Source organism: Lepidothrix coronata, unplaced genomic scaffold, assembly GCF_001604755.1.
Source record: "Lepidothrix coronata isolate B3197 unplaced genomic scaffold, Lepidothrix_coronata-1.0 Scaffold318, whole genome shotgun sequence".
Taxonomy (NCBI): Eukaryota; Metazoa; Chordata; class Aves; order Passeriformes; family Pipridae; genus Lepidothrix; species Lepidothrix coronata.
This window is the reverse complement of record NW_016690498.1, coordinates 283,569-297,074: the sequence shown is the minus strand read 5'-3', so window position 1 is coordinate 297,074 and position 13,506 is coordinate 283,569. Positions and strand designations below refer to the sequence as shown.

General features: G+C 42.1%; 1 protein-coding gene across 3 annotated transcripts in view; it reads right to left on the bottom strand.

Annotated features, from left to right (window-relative positions):
• The window catches only part of BMP2K (BMP2 inducible kinase), a 46,989-nt gene that overhangs the window by 10,351 nt on the left and 23,132 nt on the right, over nucleotides 1–13,506 (bottom strand). For all 3 annotated transcript variants that reach the window (XM_017837956.1, XM_017837959.1, XM_017837958.1), the window contains 8 exons: nucleotides 13,392–13,495; nucleotides 11,877–11,956; nucleotides 10,834–10,994; nucleotides 9,322–9,500; nucleotides 8,613–8,708; nucleotides 7,763–7,941; nucleotides 7,207–7,364; nucleotides 4,028–4,141 (listed from right to left, as the gene is read on the bottom strand). In XM_017837956.1, coding sequence (XP_017693445.1) covers nucleotides 4,028–4,141; nucleotides 7,207–7,364; nucleotides 7,763–7,941; nucleotides 8,613–8,708; nucleotides 9,322–9,500; nucleotides 10,834–10,994; nucleotides 11,877–11,956; nucleotides 13,392–13,495 — 1,071 coding nt within the window. The remainder of the gene's footprint in view (nucleotides 1–4,027; nucleotides 4,142–7,206; nucleotides 7,365–7,762; nucleotides 7,942–8,612; nucleotides 8,709–9,321; nucleotides 9,501–10,833; nucleotides 10,995–11,876; nucleotides 11,957–13,391; nucleotides 13,496–13,506) is intronic.

Below are 13,506 nucleotides of genomic sequence, written 5' to 3'. Positions count from 1 at the left end.
GAAGTCAGAAGGAAGCTGCTATGGAACTGAACTTGCTTTTATCCCCAGTCTCTGCACAGTGAACAAGGCTGCAGTGGCTGGGAAGGGGTTATCTGTGGAGGTTACAAAAGCCAAGTGATTCGGTGGAGAAGTACCACATCTAGAGCCCAAATGAGCTTTAAAACATTCAGTAGAACAGTTAAAGAGAGGGCCTGAATCAGAGCCTTATCCCAGTAAGGCAAGCCAGGAGACAGCTCACGCAGAGTCTCCACAGGACCCAAACGCCTGTCAGACAGCCCCAGGTCAGCACTGGCAAACACATACCAGGCAAGGTTCCCAACACCTCCACTTCACACAGTCCATCCACATCACTGAGTGTTACCTCAAGTCTTGTATTACTTCTTTGAAGGTCAGTATTAAGCTGAGGGAAGCAAAAGGCAATCTAGCCCAGTTTCATCCCACAAAGAATTGGTGTGAACAAACCTAAGATGGCAAAAGGCCACTTAGTAAAACTCAACAGCAAACTGTACTATATTTATGACATTTCCTTCTCGGCATTTAGCAATAGCTTAAAATGCGTCTTGCCTGAGTTTCTGAAACACTCAACTTGATGTTAACAAAGGATGTAACAACACAAGCTGGTTAATGCACACCTGAACCAAAAGCTTCCATTCCAAAATGCTGACGACGGGACACGATTTTTTACAATTGTCACCATGCAGTGTTTCAAGCATTCCAGAACCAGGATCTGTTTTCCACATGACAAGTGCCTAAGTGCCTCAGTGCTGGCTATTCATCTGTGCTTTCTTCTCTCTTTTTCATAAGAAGCTTGCAATGTCACGTTTGTTACTAACAGACTGAGCATTGGAATGCTTTCCCAAGCCAATTTTCCAGTTATCTCAAGTCCTAAGACATTATTTTCCACAAATATTCAGACATAAGTAAGTGTATGTAGCAAGTTTACATGTAGTGCTTGTGAGGACACTTATAACAGGATACACACCAAGTGCTTCCACACTGCTTCCCTCTCCACCAGCCCAAGAGGACCCCAAATACCACATTAGGTGATCTCACAGCCCATGTGCCCTCTGGGCAGCATGCCTGGGGTCACACATGTTGTCATTGGTTCTCCAGTCCCAGTGGACAAGAGTAAGTACAGAAGGTCTGACAGATAAGCAGCAGTAGTCCATCCAGTTCCAGGTTTTCTTCTCTGGTGATCCTTGCAGCAGTGCCAGTCTGAAATGCAGTCTCAGCTCCACAGGGAATATCCCACAATTCACAGCATATCACAATATATCACAATTCACAGCAGCCCATGGACGTCTCCAGCAATGATCAGAGTTTTCCAATTCCAACCCCTGCATCTCCCTTGCATCACATTCCCAGACACATGTAAACATACCTGGTGACACTTATTTTGCCCAAGTACCACTACTTGGTGTGAAGTTAAGTCAAAAAACGGCATGTGATTTTCAGCTTTTTGCTGCCACCTCACATCAGATGACAGGAATTAGTTGCTGCTTTCAGTAGAGAACCCTTAAGCCTCCAAAACCAAAAAGAGATCCTCTGGGTGACTCTACTCAGCCACAGCCCACATACACCATTTATACAACAGACCTATGTCACAGCAAAGGAAACCAAGCAGAAAAATAACCACCTTGGAGTCACAGCTGTGGCCAATACAGTAGAACACACTTGCAATAAGAGCTGTCACTTTTCAATAAAGTCAATTTTATTTTCTTTAAAATGCTGTGTTTATAGCATCAACATTTCATCCCATCGTAATCCAGCAAGTCAGAACTCAGCAGTCAGAACCCTGGGCCAACAGTGCTAGCACACTCCACACTGGCTCTGAGACATGTCACAGTAAGGAGAGGACACTTGTGCTCTAACAAGGTTCAGAGTCTCTCACCCCAACACTGGAATTGCACTCAGCATATTAACCTCCTGCTCCACTTTCCATGTAGTCACCTGCTCTTGGATGATGCCCTGAGTAAGGTACACACGTGGTTTACTTCTGTTACATCTTTTACAATTACAAGGAACAAACTTGAAAGAACATGTTACATAAGAATCTTAAGGACAAGAGGAAATCTAAACATTTGGGACATTTGTCAACTTTGCCCTAGAAAGCCCTCAATGAGCAATGAAATATGTCTAAGTGAACAGCATTCTCCTTTTCTTAGTTGTCTTACAACACCTCATTTTGAGACATTACCAAGAACAGTTCAATGGGCAACAAAAATCAGCTTAAAATACAAATCATTACATTTAAAGATTTATTGCATCAGAGATTTTTACTAAGTGCAGTTCACTGTTAACACATAATTAACAATATCTTCCTTGAAATCAAGCCAGTATGTACTCTTGTTTAAGTGCCAGTTACAACTCCAGAGAAAAAAGGCTACTGAAAAATGCCTGATTTTTTTTTAAAATGCTACAGGTCCCAGTTCACAAACCAGCTCAGCATGTCCCAAGCACTTTGGGTTTTTCAGCCATGACTGAATTGGTTTTTCCAGGCCTTAACAGAAGGCATCTCTCCTTTATTTTTTAGTATGTCAAGAATTAAAACTTGGATTCAAAGTAACAAAGATTAAGACACAAAACAGAATACAGCGAGGGCATTCCTTACAGTCCAAGCTATATTATGACCAACTGAAAAAACCAGCAATGAGCAAATGCACTTGCAAGATCTCAGGTGAGGAAAGCAATAAAACCACCCCTGGACACAAGGGCAGGAATACTCGCAGGCGACTGAGCACCTGATGGTCCCCATCTCACATCAAGCATAACTACCCTGTTGGTTTTGCATGTGAATTCAGGCTCACCTATGAACCAAAGCAACCACTTGAATGAAGACTCCAGGGAAAACCCTCCCCAACAGCACCTACAGGGCAAACCCTTCTTTACTTAAATGGCTTTCACGTGGCACTGATCTACTGGACATGAACAAGATGACTGAAGGCAAACTTGTCTTGTCTAGTGAGCAGAACAAAACCACAAACTCAGAGCAGAGCATTAGACCAAAAAGAATGAATTCAAGTCCAACAACAGGAGCACACAGGGGTGCTGTGGGGGATTTTCACCAATGGCTTTGCAGAACATGTTACCCTGCTCACCCAACACCACGTGCAGCACAGGAACACCTGTGAGCACTGAGCAGCCCTAGTACAGGATCTCCAAGAATGCGAGATCCAACGGAAAGAAAACACGGATAACTTAGGTTGACCCCAACTGATTTATTTTAAGGCACGTTACCTGAGCTTTTGAACTTTTGTAAGAACAGTCTTTAAGAGTCATATTAAGGCACCTTTGTCACACAGGAACTCTCAACAAAACTTCAGTAAGCACCTAAGTGGCCTCAGAAGTGACTGAAGCTGTTTTTAACATTTAACTATCACACAGGCTTTACTTTGTCACAGGTACCAAAATAAATATTAAAGTGCTGATCAACCAAATGTGAAAACTGTTGATGAAGCTGGACCATGATGCAGCTTCCCAGTCACAGTCAATGCCCACATACCATGTTAGTTTTACTTCCATCCAAGGTAAAAAAGATCAAAGCTGAACCGAAAGGCAATAATGAATGCCCACCCTCCTCTCCCCGTGTAGAGACAACAAAATGTTTGGGTTTGACTCCATTTGTACCAAAATAGTGCATTAAATGCAGCAGAAGCTTACAGTCTGGAGAACTAACTACAGAAACAGTGTGAGTAAGAAGCAGACTACAGGGAAGTGGCAGAATTTGGCCTTAGCAAGTAATTTGCCTTCAGCAAAAGGCACTTGTGGTTCGACACTGGTCCAGGGGAACTGCACTGCTAAGGATACACAGTGTCACCACACAGGCACCAGAGCCAGACGCACAAGTGGTTTTTCATTGGAGGTAATTAGCATAATAAAAAAATCTCTTTAGCCCGAGTGCTTTCAGGAGGCAGTTGATCCCTCAACCACCCTTTGGTGGTTTAACTTCTGTGCACACTCTGACACATACATGTACATGTATGTACACCTACAGCTACAAGGTAATCATGTCACAGGTGTAACTTGCCTTGGTGAGCAATGAAAGGAACAGAACCAAAGGGATCTTCAGGAGGACTTTTCTGTGGAGCAGAATGTGGCTCCACATTCTTATCTGAAGATGCTCTCCTGTCCACCAGCCTGTCTGTAAAAAACAAAATGAAACAGAACAAAAAATAAAGTAAAATAAAATAAAAATGTCAGGTCTTATGCCTATGCAAGGTGTGTGCTGCACAGGGTGAGGGAAGAATAAACTCTCTATTAGGGGTTTTTGACAGGTAAAAGCCCAGCTGGCCCAGGCAGTTCCTTCCCGTTGTGCAGGCTGCAGAGGAGACGGGCAGAGCACTTGGGAGACTGCACCCACACCTGTCTCTGTTGGAGCACCAGGGTGATCCCTGGCCCAACAACCACCCTTGTGTGACTCAGTGAAAGCTGGGCTGCTGTCCTCCCAGCAAGACAGCACACCCCTTTTCTTGGCTCCCAGCTCTGCACAGATTATTAAGTGGTTACAGAAGCTGTTCAAGAAATCCACTTCTTCACAATGCTGTCAGAAATTGAGCATCACCTGTTGCTTCTGTCCCACCACTAAGTGATGGTAACAGCAGAGAAACAGCAGTGTACACAAGAACACAGAGCTCCAGCCTGTCACTCCATATCACAAAGGTGCTCCGTTCAGACACCTCCATCCAGCTGCACCTTGCCCTTAACTGTAACTGCCATCTTTCTACCAGGAAAGCATTCACCAAGTGTGAGCAAGGTATCATGATCTGGGAGTTAGATCCCTTTTACACAAGTGATGAATCATCCCAGCAATATCCCCATCACTGCACACATTGATATTAAGCCACTCAACCCATGAAATCCAACAGTAATATCAGCCTGACAAAGTGTGACAACATCTTGATCCTCTAACAAAGGTTGTGTATATTTAATTACTCATGTGTTACTGTCATGAGCACATCAGCTTTAAAAGTATTTGACAGACTAAGAAACATCTTTAATTTACATGTGAAGCATCAGCTCAACAATATAAAGTAGGCTTTTGAAAGGGGTGAGCAAGGGTTTATGTTTTGAATGCTACTCAGCACCATACAACATGGCAAAAAGACAAACTTACATAACAGTATGAGAGTTGTGAAGTATGGCACAGCAATTGGGTTTAGTAATACAAAAATATAACCACTTATCAGACCTGTATCTGCACTTCTCCTTTCTCTAGATGGCAAAAAAACTGCTTAGTAAACAACAGCCTTTTTCCCTCAAAAGAGATAACCTACACCTAAAAAGAGCTCACCCTTGAATCTTAATTCAGACCTGAGGAAATTCCAGGAAGTATTATACAGTTAAAGACAATTTTATAGGTCCAAGCCTCAACTGTACAATCCATCTCCCCACTTCCCATTATTCCAGCTAAGGTTGATAAAGTACCAGTGGACAAAGTCTATATATTTCTGCTTTGGCTGCAGCAAAGGCATTAACACTGAGATAAGCTCATATTAAGGCTGTTGTGCCCAACATGATACCAAAATACAAACAGCCTTAATAGCAAAAAACCCAAGTTAGAAGGTCTTTAAAGCCTGTGACGTGTATCTCTGTGTACAAACACACACAGATACCAACTACCACTGTCTCCCTGCTCTGGGCCTCAAACAGACACCAAGCCCCAAGGCCTCGGAACCACTCTTAACTGCAGCCCACCCCGTACAAACAAGCCTGCCATCTAGTGTGCTACTGCTCAAAGCAGTCATGGCTTGTCATTTTGACAAGTTCTGTATTCAAGTGACTAGTAAACCTAATGCTGGTTGCTACAAAGCAGAATGTTGCTGTTGACTTCCTGGATCCAGTGTACGAAGTGCGTTATCACACCCAGCTCTCCTGTGCACTGAATTACCTTGAAGAGGTGAGCCCCAAACAAGCCTCAGATAATGTGGTCTTTGGCACTTTGATTTGTGCAGAACTTGTGGGTTAACCAAGCCCATCTCAAACTTACCATCACCAGTCCAACAGTTACAGATTCTGACAGTGGGTAATGCACTGACCACCTGCTACAAACTAACCTGCTCTGGACCCAAGAGTGGATTATTTTGAATGCCTGAAGGCCTCATGTGGAAGCAGCATGCTTAAAGATATTCAATTCCACTCCTGAATCAAATCCTAAACTTGGATTTGGAAGGCGTGCTCATTTTTAAGCTGGTACACTAGCCATTACCCAGCTAGCAGTAAGTAATTGTACTGTGAAATGTGTGCAGGCTACTGTTATATCTCAAAAGTAAGTCTTAATTGATAAACATAATCAAAAACTATCAACTACAGTTTCACAAACAAACCCACTCAGTTACTTTCCTTAAGGATTAACAAGTGGTGTGCACATCTTGTTCAATTACATTCAAGGACATGGGAATCCAAGAAGAAAGACCCAGCTAAAGGCAGAGGTGTTCTTTAATTACTTGAAATTTGACTTTACTGCATGTTTAATTGCAAGGAACTTGCTGATAGAGAACCAAGCATGCACAAGCTGTTTTTTGATATTGTCACATCTTCTAAGTCCCACTGATAAATCTGATCTCAACAAAATCAGTTATAGGATAGAGCATCTAATAAGCATGTGTTAAGCAATTAAGAAGAGGAAGTAATTCCAAGTAAAAACCATGGAGATAACTGACTTCAAGAGGAAAAAGTTTATTCAACTATTGCCATATCAGAACAATAAAGCAGCCCTTACATTTAGCCACTCATCAGAAAGGACATTACAAAACATTAACATAATGTAATAGATCAATTTTCTTTCAGGCATTTTCAAAGGACATATCAGACCCACACAATCTTCTGCTCTGGTGTGCAAGAAAAAAGCTGGAAAGGAATAAAGCAAGCAGCCAAACTTCTGTTCCCATCTGACAACAAAGCTCTGCTGTTGAGAGCCTCTTGACAGTGAAGGTGACACAAGCAGCAGCATTGAAGAGCTACAACAGTACCATTTCTGCAGTAACTGAGCCAGCAACTACCAGTTTGAGACGGCGAGTTCCTATTGCACACATTTTCAGAAAGGAAAAGCAAGGGAAGAAGACAGGCCCAACTGTGCCCTCAAATGCTCAGAAAGAATGTTCTGTACGCAGCCCGCACGGCCCTTGGACAGGCAGGTGTTGGAACTGCTGAGCAACTACAGAGCCCTCATTTACTGGGAAGCAAAGTAAGCCTTCAAGCGTCCCTTACTTGATCTCAGCAGGTCAAACTCTCTGTCCAGCAGCTCCTCCTCTGTCAACTTGGAAAAATTGTCCTCTCCAAATGGGTTCCAGCCTGACATGTCAGGCGGGTTATTGATGCTCTGCTTTGGGTAACCAGCAATTGCTTCAGCATCAGGAATACCTGACCTGTAAAGTCAGTTCAAGGAAGCAAAGAAAGAAACATCAACAGGATTATTTATCAGGGTCAAAATCTGAGACATGCTTCATTATACCAAAACACTACACAGAAGGAACACATATCCATTAACAGTTCATCCCAAAAGCATCTGAAAGCTACCTTAAAGGAAATCTAGTAAGAACCTATATAAACATGTAACCTAGTTCATAACATCAGTGAAACTGGACAAATCTAGGTTTTTTTTATTTTTAAATCAGAAAGGAACAGGGGTTTTATTTCACACACTGTTGTTCATAAGAATTCACAGGAAAGTCATTATTTGTTACCCTTTGTTAAGCAGTGCTAATCACAGTTAGTAAAATAAGCCACAAGAAACCCCTGAGCATACCTCAGGCAGAACACTCACCTGCTTGTAGGATGGGGAGGATCTGCCAGTGTTCCAGCATGCACTGGGAGTGAGCCAGGGTAGGAGATTAAGGCTGGTGCAAAGTCTTGTGGAGAGGTGATGTATTCAGGGGACTGTGCCTGCTGTGACCGCTGCTGGGCCAGCATCTGCTGCTGCAGGAGAGCCTGCTGATACTGCACCTGGGGGCACCAGGGTTGTGTTAGCAACACACACACGGGCCAGGTCCATCTCTTCTGCCCACTCACAGTACTGGACTTGCAGCCCAACAACCACCCACCATCCCACTCCAGAACACGCGGGTGCAAAGGAACTGCTCCAACAGGTCAGTAACACTGGGTCTCTTTTCCAGCCTATTACCACTTAGCTTTTTAAAATTACTGCTGCCTAAGTATATGCTACTGCACAGCACAGCATACCCAACTCTTAATTAGTAATCACAATTTCAGGACAATTTCTCCCAATTTTAAAAAAAACAGGATATGCCAGTTAGCTCCTCTTGCTCTTCAGTTAAGAATTTCATATCACTGTGTCATCTGTCACTTAGTAGTATAATGTAATTGTTGCTGTGGTCACTACTGCAAACCTTAAGCACCAATTGTTTCAAATTAGCATATACCTACTTATAAAATTAGAAAGATATCCCATCCAATTAAAACACAACTGCAACTCCAGATCAGTTTGGGTAAATTCCCCCAACTGAATACCATTTCGGATCCCCATGTTCACACTATTTACCACATCCACACCTCATTATAACTACTCACACCCTTCTCTCACTTCATCTACACAGCAGACTTACAAACACAGCCCACATTTTCAGATTGTACCCTCTGTTCCACTCATGACATACCATGGCAGGATACTGCGACTGGGCAGGCTGCTGCTGGTACACAGACTGCAGCAACAGCTGCTGCTGGACCATCTGCTGATGCACTGCTTGCTGGTACTGGAGTTGAGAAGGTAAAAACAGCTTTGAGAAGTCATGACTCCCCTTCAGAAATAGCCAGATATTCAAAGAAGCATCAATTAAAAATATCACTTTTGACTCCACAGCATTTTTCAGTTTAGATACCACATAACCAAGAACTAGCTTGCAATTCAGTCACTGCATTTTAATCACTCTGTTTAGAGGCTTTTTCCTTCCCACCTCCCCACTTGTAACAAAAAAATCACACTACATATTCAGCACTGGTCCACGTACAACCACCACGTACAAGCACGGCATAATCACCTAGGTAACTCCTAATATTTATCCCAAGCACCCTTACACATAGATAAAGCTTTCATTTCAGCCACACGGTGGCGATGCAAAGCAAGCTGGGATTCAGGGTAAAACTGCAGAAACAAAACAGCATAAAGCAAGCAACTTCCTAGGATGAGCATTCCAGGGCCTACAAAGGGCCAGAGCTAAGGTACAAAGGGACAGGAGCTCTTTTAGCAGGAAAAACCACAGTCAGCAACAGCAGAAATGCTTAAGCAGCACATGATTCCAAGTGCATTACACCAGTAAGCGTAAGGTGTGTGTCAGACACGCCTAACAGATGGAGATGTGACCGTACCTGCTGAATGTAAGCGTCCTGCACGGTGGGCTGGTGCTGCTGGTGGTGCAGGTGGTGCAGCTGCTGCAGCCTCCAGTCTCCCTGCTGCAGCTGCTGCAGGACCCTGTGCTGCTGCGGCCCGTGCGGGGTGGTCCCTTGGCACTGAGAGAGCTCTTGGCCGTTCCCGGGGCGCGTGGTTCCTGCGACAGTCACACAACACTGCTGACAGCCCCATCCCACAACTCCAGCCACAGCTCTCCCTGGCAGCTACCTCTTCACTCAACACTTCAAGGTGACACAGCCCATGAGCTTCCCTGCCCACCCTGACACCTAGGACAGCTGTTAGATGCCAAATTCGCTTCCTCCAAAAATACTTCCAGGCCTGCAGATGAACCATTTCTACTTAGAAGATAGCGGAAGCTTCCTCTGGTCTCACAACAGCAAGCTGGGTTCCAGACTTCTGCTTTACTAACACTCAAGTTACACACTGTAGCACCTCAAACCCTTACCCTCAAAGTGTACAGCTATGTATGTACACAAAACAAAACATTTTTTTCTTTAAGGGAACTATTGGTTCACCTGTCATGCTCCATTAAACCGAACACCTGACTGCTTTGGACATTCAATTGTTTTTGCAGCCACTTAAGTAAACAGTTACCAACATAAATCAATCTCCTGCATGCTGTTTATATTCTCAAGTGCCCAGGAATGATCCGTTCCTTGTCAGAACAGGAAAAAATCTTCCAAGTTGGATGCTACTTACATCCCATCTAGAAAAAATTGTTCACACTGGGACACAAACAAACATTCTCAGTGACCTTTTCATACTTCTCAATACCAGCCCTGAAGCCACTCTTCCTGTACTGTAATAGACACATAACAGCACCAAGCGCAACTTTAAAGTGTTCAAGATAAAAATGATACCTATTTAAGTGAGTATTTATCAGAGCCATAACCCTTCTGGAATGAGAAAGAAGAATTCATAAAGGATTTCTTCAAAACCCATTTCACTCAATTGTGTCTCCCCCAGTGACTCCCCTCTATTGCACTCAGTGAAATGTGAAATCAATCTGTCAGTCCTTAGAGAAGTGATATTTTTACACGGTTCCAGCCTACAAATACCACCAACATACTGTTGATATCTCATGACTTATTGAGGCATAGGAGAATATTTTTCCTACTACAACAAAAGCAGTTTGTTAGAGAAGAGTTTCATACTTTTTGTGAATTAATTTCAACTTAAAAGTGACCCTGAACTCTCAGTGAGAAAGTTCATTAAACACCAGCAGTAAGCATAATGAAAACACACCTTTGCTTCTCAATAATGTGGATTTAGTTTTTGTGCCACCTGGCCAAACTTCCAACTCACATATTTCAAGTCTTTTGTAAAGGATGAAGATTTGATTTCTGGTATATAAGGAAAGGCAGATGAATTTGAGTTTTAAAGGCTACCCCTATTAGATCAAGGAGACGAAGAAATGTGAGATTCATTCTTCATATATTTTGGTCCATCCTTTAACTTCCTTAAGTTACCTTTTTGCCCACGATTACTAAATTCCCCAGGAACTTGTACTTTGACAGGAGTTGCTGAGCTCTGGATTGCCAGCACGCTGGAAGTGGCAGTGCTTGAATTGGCCTTTGGTCTTTGCCGCGGTGCAATTGAGGTTTCTGTTGGTCCAACAGTATCTGTTAATCTGAAAGGGAAAATTTCCCCAAGTAAGATACTTCATAAAAAGACAACTATTTCTTCTTCTAATTGGACACAGTACATGTCTTAATAGCTCAATCATGTCTTAACCATGAGCTACTCTACTTCTACATTGCACTTCGGTACCTTAAGTTTGCTTCCTAAAACTCTACCCAGCACCCCTGGCAGCTCTAGGATATGACTAACACAGAATACCATTAAGAAGGAGCCATGCAGCAGCCTTTTTCCCAAGGAGATCATGACACTAGATGGTATCTCCCTGAATAATCTCCTCTCAGTTCCCAGCAGTGAGTGGGAGTCAAGTCCTGACTAGAAACGTTGACTGTTCATACAGACAGGAAATAAAGGAAAATCTCATCTCTTAACTCATTTCTACTTCCACTCATTTCTTGTGTTTTCATTTCTATTTTTTGTAAATAGAGCTAACAACTTCCATTAACAAGGAATAAAAGGGCAAAGGAATCATTAAGCACACACTATACCATAGCAGAAATCAAAAGCATCAATAGGAAGTCCCAATGTTATCGGTTTGTTTTCACTAACAAGGACAAAAGGGACTACTTTGGTATAAAACTGGAACTTCTGGAAAAACCCACAAAATAACCAGAAGCAAAACCCAACAAAATCCATTTACTTTCATTAACCAGGCTCTCAGTTTTTCCTCCCGGGATTCTCAATATAATGAAAAAAGCAAAGGAGTGGAATTCAAAGGGAGACTTGAAGCTCTTACAATTGCAGTTTACCTAATGACTTCTACTAAAGTAATATTTCATTTATTAACAAGCATTTGCAAACAGGTTTCAGACCAACCTGTAGTTTAACAATCTTTGCAAAAAAAAAAAAAAAAAATGAAGTCACATCTTCTCACCTTGCTTTTATTTGGCTTTTTCTAGCAGCTGCCTCACTAGCTGTCATGGGTTCAGGGAGAGATGAAGGGACAGGAGAACTCTTGGGAAAAACAAATTTAAATAAATTAAAAAAAATGAAATCCTGAAACAAAAAAATCATTACATATTGAAAAGGAATACTAGGGTTTAAGACTTTCATGTTACAAGGCTTCCTGCTCAACTCACAGCTGTAGATTAAATGAGTTTTAATTTAACAGTGTCTCTACGCTCTCTCATCCATTGCAGAAATAAAACCAGAACACGACTGGTCTGTTTTGTCAACTACTTCACTCCATTTACACACTAACAACTATCAACAATAAAGTGCAACATTTTCTTCAGACATTTTCATGTGACTGCACAGAGCAGACTTACTTCAGCCTCAAGCTGAAGAACTAAATTCCAAGTCCAATCTTTGGAGGAAACTGTTTTTAGCCCACTTAGCTCTTCCACTGCAACGCAAATTCCAGAAAACCATTCAGCATCCAAGCTTCCCTGGGCATTTAACTTACCCCCTTCTCAAATAAATTCCTGAGTGAGTCACCCAAACCATATTTTACCAAGGAAAACGGCAATTTTGGGGGAGACAGTACAAAGACCATCTCTAATGACAAATGCATGTACAGCATGCAAATCTAAAAAATCTAGTCACAAATAGTAGAGACAGTTACTTGTCAAGTACTTCAAGATTTCCTTCTTATTTTTTTAACATGTGTATCCAAAAGGCAACATTCACACTTACTGAACACCTCCTTCTACGAGGATAAAGGAAGCCAAAGGGATCTCAGGAAGTTCACTTGTCTGCCCCTGAAGGCAGAGCTCACTATAATTGACTGCTGCAAACTCAAAATTTGAGATGGATTTTTCCTGATGCTTCTCTTGAGAACCACTTCATAATAATCAACATTAGTGATGTGCCTTCAAATTCCATCACAGAGTAATTACATTTGTGAAGGAGGTGACTTATGAGACAAAGTTCACACTTGCCAAGGTCCAACTCCCATGGTTGGCCTCCCAAGGCCAGGAATACAAGCTAACTCAGGCACTGCTCTATTTGCCTTCAGTTCACTGGGGTCCTTCCAAGGGACTAACACATTTGCTAAGGATGATTGAGAAAAAGGGGTTGCCCAAAGCAAACAAATGCTCTTGACACTACAGTTACAACATGAAACCCTCTATTGTCAACAAGTTTAAGTTCTGTAGTGTATTTCATACTAACTGTATTAAAGGAAGAGATTACTAATGACTAAAAGTCATTTGCATGATGCAGTATCAATAGAGTCCATGAAGCTACTCTGCCAAAATTAAGAACATGTTTTGTTCAGAGCTCATACTGCGTGTACACAACAGCAGCTTCAAGTCTTCTCTGCTATGTCTTACATTTAGAAGTCAGGTTTATGATTAAATTGAAGTGATCTCTCAGCAATCTGACAGACTTTTCTCAATGCTACCTACATAATACACTGAAAATACTGAAAAAATTAAAGACTACTTACATTAATATTAGACACGGGACAATCCTTTTTGGCAATTTTAAAGGCAAAGTAAGACACTTGAAAAATATCAGGTCTCTTCTCTTGGTCTGGTTCAAGCATATATCCTGTAAAATTG